Raw genomic sequence first — 8,000 nt, forward strand, 5'->3', positions numbered from 1 at the left:
TGAATTATGAAACATTCATTTATTGGGTGCAAAAGGGCATTCATCCACACCTCAACATTGAAAAGCATAGAGTACATCGTTTTGGGGGGACAGAAAGAAGGAATGACAGCAAATAAATTTTTAAATTCCTCTTTCGCTCCAGCTTCCTCTCCTATTTCTCACTGCGCTGATAGCATCACAATATGAGGTCTGATCCCTGGGCAAACCCACAAAGCACATTTGGTGCTCCAAAAGAAAAAGGCCATTGAAACATATCATTTATGATTGTGAGTAATCTCTTACATTCTGATACAAAATGAGAAGTACGTACATGACAGATTCTCAAAAAGTCACTGTCTTATGAGTGTAGAAAAGTTAACACACATTTTAGAGCTAGTGCTGTGTTTTCTTTCCCTACATTTTATTTATGAAATATTTATAGACAATGCAACAACAACATTCAGATGTCTGAAGTGATCGGTCAATAATTTATAGTGTACATCTCTGCAACATTCCAGGTGGGGCCAAAGTGCATGAAGGCCCATCTAAAAGACAGCTATTAGACAACTGCACCAGTGAGTCAGCAATAGCTCATGGACTGATACAGTGCACATTTAGAAATAATGAATTTACCATACATAGTTAAATCATAAAAAATATAGTCCTTATCTTACATTAAATAATAATGATATATCAAGAGTTCCCTTTTCTCCCAGAATTCCTTGGTCAATTCACAGTCCAACACAGTATGTGTAAGATTGACAGGCATTGCGGTGTTATCAGTAGGGCATCAAAAAAGCAATAATAAGAAAACAAAAATATTTGAAGCAAAAGGTAAATTCACATTTTATCACATATGTACACACTGCACAGCAATACCAAAACATTTTGGATTTCATAATGTTTCATGAAATAAACTGACTGCAAACTAGTCTTGAGCAGAATAAGTATCCCCTTCTGACATAATCATGAATGCCCTCAATATTATCACCGTTTCATTAGAAACGGTGATAATATTGAACTAGAAATTCCTGGTCTTAACTTTCTCCCTCACCCTCCAACCCTCCTCATCTTTTCCCAGCACACGATTGCTCTGTCGAAGGCTCATCAGGTTGGGGGGATAACCCTGGATGAATTATGAGTCACGTCCCAAAAACGTGGAATTTATATAACACACATCATTTCTCTCACCAGTCTCTTCGCATGCCAGTACAGCACGGCATGTTTCATTGGCGTTGTTCTTGACTGGCGTTTTGCCCGGTCCCAGTCCAAGACTAAAAGCCTTCACCAACCGTTTTTTGGTCTTCATAATGTAACTTCTTTGAGAGATAAGTTAAGGGTCATGGACTCATAAATGAAGGGTCCCTTAAGCAGGTCCACTTCCAACTGCGCACACAAACACATGCATACACACACGTGGGCCTGCTGACGTTTAGCCCAGGCTGAATTCCCGCCAGTTCCTGGCAGCTTTTGCGGCTTTGCTTTTAACCTCACCGGGCCGAGCCCCACGAAAATCAGCTCAGGATGGCAGCTGCTCAAGAGGAAGCTGTATTAGCGTAGATTTACAAGAATGTGGATGTTCCCTCCACTAATCTGAAGCCTTTTACACGCAAGACAGCTCATACACCTCTGCGTACACATACATGCACCCACACATACGATGGGGTCGCATAGAGACAATGGTGTTCATGGTAATTACAAATGGTGAGTGGGTAGAGGTGCTTGGCAGACATCTTTATGACCCTCAGACACAGCTCAGCACACACTAGAGCCTGATCACAATGCCAGACTAGACATACACCACATGACAGTAACGTTTATAATTCCATGCATTTCAATCTGGATTGTCCACAATATGCTAAAATCCTCTGTGATAAGTATATATATGTTAAAATGTAAGCATATAAAAAAATAAATTGCACAATTGTAAACAGCTTTCTAATATTTTTTTCTTTTACCGTGAGCCACAGAAGAAGCATATCTAACCAACTGGTGACAGAAGAGAAAGTTTACTTCAAATGAGCAGCTTTAGATTGCCATTCATCACATCTGCTAACACGGACAAAAGGACAAAAGACAAGAAAAAGAGCAGAGAATGTTGCCTTGTTTCATGTTTTCAGAAAGAACACAGTGAATACTCTGGAGCACGAGTCACCCTTTCTCCCAAGTAAGAAAGTGTGAAAAGCAGCACAGAGAAGGTGAAGTCAGCACGAAAGACCTCAAAATTAACAAACAAACAAAATAACAACGACAAAAAATAGTGCAGACTTGCCCCCTTAAGAATCAAACAGGCGATCCTCGCATATCTCCAGGGCGGCCTTGGTGGCACCACCAAACACCTCCACGTTAGCGTCCACCCAGGGCACCACGTTGCCAGGCATGTAGGAGGAGCAGTTGGCCATGCCAGAGATGTCCACTGGCCGCAGGACACGATCCCACATGTTGAAGTGGCTCAGCTCTCCCACAAAGGCCTGAGTTGCATCAAATCTTCCTCCTACAATGTCCTGTTAGTGTTTTAAGAATGCCAGTTAGGTTATATACAGTACACACACCTGTTGACCATTTTCACACTGGATGTGTCTATGTGGGTGTCTTAATGTGATGTGTCTTTGTGCTGAATGCGGATGGGTAATGCTAGATGAGGCGGATCAGATATATGTCACATGGGTGAATGGGATATATATCTGTTACATGTTATATGTGTTTTATATGTGTTGTTGTGCTATGGGACATGAAAGAAGATGTGTGGAAATGATTATCCCTATGGGACTATAAAGACCCTATCTCTATCTCTCTACAGTCCATCCTACGGTCTCACTCTTCCACTTACAATTAACAAGTAGTTTTATTCAACACGCATGTGTGGTTGTTACAATGGAGTTGATAGAACCATGAAACTAAACAAATTACAATGCTTCTACTTAGCTTTATGTGTACTATTGTTTTGATTGGTATTTCCAATAAAATATTTTGCTTGGTATTTCCAATAACATTTTGTTTTCTTTTGTCTTTTTTCAACCCAGGTTTTCTTGATGCGTCATAGCTGAGGATTTTAAACTTACATTTATCCTCCCTGCCAGCTACTCCAATCAACAGTAGTTAAGTACTGACAAGGTGTTTGGGCATATGCATATTAGATAATACACAGGCACCGCCTATTAGGCTAAATGTACACTTACACATTTTCCACTCTAATGGCTGTTGCGCACTGGAGCATTGCAAAGCAAACATGTCTGCTATTTATATGCTTTACTCAGGGAGGCATGTGCCCACTAGCGTGTATGTGTACACACAGTGTCTGAGGTGACACTTTAAGTGGCGCCAAAGGGGCGATGTGGGAACGTGTGGCGAGGACATAGGAGGTGACGTAACCTGCTCACCGTCGCGTGAGAAAGAGGCATGATGTATTGCTCCGCTCCATCCCCAGGGTCCAGCCCCAACCCCCTAACCGATCGCCCCCCTCCCCACCCTCCCTCTCCCTGGCCCATTGGGGGTAGGAGACTGAAGGCTGCTGAGCTCTGTGATCTCACCTGCTCCTGGCCCAGGATGATCACTCCGCCAGGCTTAATTGGGTGCCAGGGGGCCAGGTTATCTCCGGCACCCAGCCGCTCGCCGTCCTGATAGGCCTCCCAGAAGCCGTCTCTGGTTGTCCAGGTGATGCAAATGTGGTGCCACCTCCCGTCGCTGATGGAGAGGGGAAGCTGGGCCACCTACATGGAACACAGAGCAGATCTTATCAGCACACTATTCTGAACTATCCTATCCTATCATATCCTATTCCATTCTAACCCATACATGCATGCAACACAGATTTTTACGCTTCCTCTATGCAATTATAAACTCACATAACTTCAATAAAACCAACCACTCAGATGTGTTTCTATGCAGTGCATGGCAATGATTTCAATTCTGGGCTTGAGTGGAAGGAGTCCTCTTACAAAAGAAAGCTTTGGCATTACAGCCATCTTCATCTTTAATGAATACAGAAGCGCTTAAAGACAGGGCCGGTGCCATCGGCTCTTTTGATCCGTTACATCAGCCGAGAGCTCCCTCGGCCTGAGCACTGAAGCTGGGTAAGTCGGAGGCCCCCTCGGAGGCCCCCTCTTCAGTGGCTCATTTCACGGAAAAACCATGGTGCACCAAAACCGCGAATGCCGCCTTGGCACGGGGCAGAGAATGAGCTATTACTCGAGAGGAATGGAGCATGGTCTGTGAGGTGCATTAATAAGCCTCGGTTTGTCTGCATCCTCCTGGCAAACACACACACACACACACACACACACACACACACACACACACACACACACACACACACACACACACATACACACATACACACCCACACATGTATAATGCATGCTGTTTCGGGGGAGCTGGGAGGGAGGCTGCCTACATCGATAAAATGTCAAACTGACGTGTTGGGGGTGGGGGGGAGCCTCACAAACTACTCAAGATGCCCCACTTGAGTCGCATCACGACCACCCTTAATGTCATGCTGGGGAAATTACGCTCTGCTTCTTGCCACTTAATTATTTTGGCACCTCAGGAAAACACTGCTCTCCCCATAATGATTTATTATGCATTTCAGCTCCTTAGCCTTGACACGTTCTCTCCTTCATTTGGCAATTAACACTGTCATTACCAGGCCAGGACTCTGTGTGTAACATGGATAACATCAGGTGTCTGCATATTGTGTATGTGTATTTGTCTGTGTGTGTGTGTGCATTTACAACAAATTGTAATGACACTTGAAATACAGAAAAATGGACGACGCCACTGTTAACACGTGTGTACAGGAGTGTGTACCATCCAAAGAGTTCCCCACCTTGTCATTGACGAGCAGCTCAATGGGATTGTTGCCCCACTCGATGAGAACAATCTCGTTGGCCTGGCCAGGGACCCCGTAGGAAAAGGGGGTGCCGATGCCTGGCCGGGCACTGGACTTGAGCCACATGCAGACGGTGAAGGCGTACATCTCCGGCAGACTCTTCTTGATGCGTCCGTACAGGTAGTTGGTGCGAAGGGGCAGAGACACTTTGAAGTCCTCCGGAGACTTGAAAGCGCTGTTACCTGAGGCCAGGAGAGCGTGCGAGAGAGAGAGAGAGAGAGAGAGAGAGAGAGAGAGAGAGAGAGAGAGAGAGAGAGAGAGAGCGTGAGAGAGAGAGAGAGGAATGTGAGAAAGAGTGCAGTGACAGGCGCGTGTGTCCTGTTGTGCCGCCAGTAAGGGGAAAAGATGAGTGGAGTGATGGATGAAGGTCATGACAGATGGCTGGGCTCCAGTCAGCCACTGGCTCAGTCTCAGATGACTCATTGGATATGAATGGACAATCAGTCATCTCCACATGCCGAAGGCCCATGCATTGATCTGAGGATTAGGCTCTGGCAGGTGGGCCACTTATGACTCTCCCTTAATATCCATAAAGGATATTATGTATATTATGGTGCTTAAGTTAGCGATGAATGGCTCTATGAACTGCCTCCAGGATTTGAAATGACTAGGCCTTACTATTTTTTTGTATTTTGTTAGAAGTCACTTGCTGTGAACAGCCATGGTCTGACCCATCATGAACAGATAAATGTTATCTGAGCCATTTATGTGACACTGTTTTTGCATGCCTGTCTTACTGCTGGTCTATATGTCTATATCTTGTCAAAGCCAGTGTAGCTTATAAAAACATTATAACATGTATGAGTGTCACATAAAACAACCTCAGAAGCAAGCACAGAGATCAAAAACAGAAAGTTACGTCACACCACTGGGATCAAGGTTTTGAATCCCTGGGCTCAGCAACCTCATATCCGATATGAAGCACGTGGTAGTTTTCACTCTTCTGGATTAACATACTTACACATCATGATGGACAGTGTGGTGGTATGTATGTATGTATGTATGTATGAAGGCATCTTTGTATGTGTGTATGTATGTATATTTATGTATGTAGGCTACACTACAAAACGTATACATTGCTCTTAAAAATGAGCCTTACTTCTCTCCAGCTCTGCAATCCGTTCCAATAAGGAGTTGAGCGTGCTCTCGGTACGCTGCCGGTGGGCAGCCGTCTCGTTGTATAGCTGCGCCTTCTCCTCCTCCAGCTCGGCCACTTTAGTCAGCAGCTGGTTCTCTAAATCGCTCAGCCGGCGCCTGAGAAGGTCGCGCAGCTCATTTGGAAAGGTTGCACCTGAGGCGTTGATGCGCAGTTGCTGCTGTTGCTGAAAGAAAAAAAATAACAACAACATTAGACCAATGACGGACACCCACTATCAAAATGTGAGGTTAAAATAATACACTGTAGAAAGGTTAGAACAGAGAAGTGCTTTGGGCAGTTGACGCAGTTGTCATGGTGATTCATGAAAATACAGACACAGTGGCATGCTCAACTATAGGCATGGCACTACACTTACTATATGGTAAAAATGAGCAGCAAGATTAGAATTGATTAATAGTGTGTGTGTGTGTGTGTGTGTGTGTGTGTGTGTGCACGCGCCCTCGCCTGTGTGCATGCGTGTATAGTATGCTTTGCATGCGAGGTCTGTTTCTGCTCTAACTCGAACGAATTCTGCGATTGTTATATAGACCTATCTGAAATCTACCCGATAAACCTGTTGTTTGTAACTGTCTAAGTGAATAGGAAATCCATTTAGTAAAATCTCATCCAGTGGATGGCATTATTTCATGTTGGCTGTGGCCACATACATAGATTAAGAATGATCTCTTCACATGTCAATTTATTTGTCTCCTGTGACATAAAACTTGTTACATCCTTTCGTCCCACATGATCTCTAAATCTGTAATTTAGCTTCATTTAGCTTAGTCCTTCACCATTACCTCTAAGTTCTGAAGGCGATCTTTCAGCGTTTGCATGGTCTTCCCAAGTTGCTCTATGGTCTCAGTAGGATCACGCGGAAGGTCCCCCATTGTATTCTTATTGAAGTCCTTGCGCCTCGACCCTTGGCCCCTTCCTTTGCCCTCTCGCGGGGAATCTTGAGTCTGAGCCTCACATCGTGAAAGTTTGGCATTGAGCTCCTTTATGGTTCCCTGCTGGCTGACGATAGTCTCTTTCTGCTGCAAAATGGTTTCCCGTAGTTGGACAATGGTATTCCTCAATTCCTCTTCCTGAGCACTTGCGCTCTGCACTCGGTTGGTTGCGGACACGGGGCAGCTGAGATCAGCCCCCGCGGGCACAGCGGTGCAGACAAAGCGGTTGCCCTTTGTAACGTTCGCGAGAGCGACCTGCCCTTTACCGAACGCATAAACGTATACAATTCCTATTAAGAGAGTGATCATTCCGACAGCTGGTGAGGACTAACAGGTGTCTACTTCTGATAAAAAAAAGCTAGCCCTTGTTAAGACCACATTGGCGACGCGTCTCCAAATAAATTCGTGACAAACAGGCAATATGAGGGACCTGGCATACCACTACTTTTCAGAAAACCGAAGACAAAGCTATTCAACTGAAAGCATAGCTCTTAAGCACAGCACCACAAATCCGCAGAAGTTATGAAAATTACATGAACACTCTATCACCAAAAAACAACAGCAAAGCGCACGAAGGCTTTAACGCGAAATGCATTACGCATTAACTAAAGAAATGCTGTTAATGTTGCAATAATTAACTCAAAACATTGTAAAACTTTCTCCACATAAATCCCGCTCTTAAAGTAGCTTAATCCATCATAGTTTCAGTCCAACGTGGTGGGAGTCCAGCTGTCTATGTTCAGATGCGGAGGTGAACCCAACTCAGGGAAGTACAGCAGTGAGTAGTGCTGAAATGACAGCAACCGATGTTCCGCGGATTAATATACTGCGCGGTGTTTGACTACGTCGCCGATTTGAATGAGGTTCAAGTTACGTCACGTATTCCCATCTGAGGGGAATTATTGGTACAATTCGCATTTGGTCAGTCTGTTCGAATTACCTAGCGGATTCTGTTCGGAGCAAACTCCACCGAGAAAGAAAGTAAAAGTTGGGGCAAGATCTTTTAAGTGATTTTGCATCTGAAGTTCAACGTCAAAAGCATATA

The 8,000-nt window shown here is 44.5% G+C and overlaps 1 protein-coding gene across 1 annotated transcript; it reads right to left on the bottom strand.

Annotated features, from left to right (window-relative positions):
• nptx2a (neuronal pentraxin 2a) lies at window positions 1-7,753 on the bottom strand. Its single transcript, XM_042087670.1, has 5 exons — window positions 6,806-7,753; window positions 5,967-6,189; window positions 4,805-5,049; window positions 3,510-3,689; window positions 1-2,483 (listed from the first exon to the last, which is right to left on the bottom strand). Exons 1-5 carry the CDS (start codon window positions 7,262-7,264, stop codon window positions 2,256-2,258), a joined length of 1,335 nt encoding a protein of 444 aa, XP_041943604.1. The 5' UTR covers window positions 7,265-7,753; the 3' UTR covers window positions 1-2,255.
• Window positions 7,754-8,000: the final 247 nt, after the last annotated feature.

Source organism: Alosa sapidissima, chromosome 3, assembly GCF_018492685.1.
Source record: "Alosa sapidissima isolate fAloSap1 chromosome 3, fAloSap1.pri, whole genome shotgun sequence".
Classification (NCBI taxonomy): Eukaryota; Metazoa; Chordata; class Actinopteri; order Clupeiformes; family Clupeidae; genus Alosa; species Alosa sapidissima.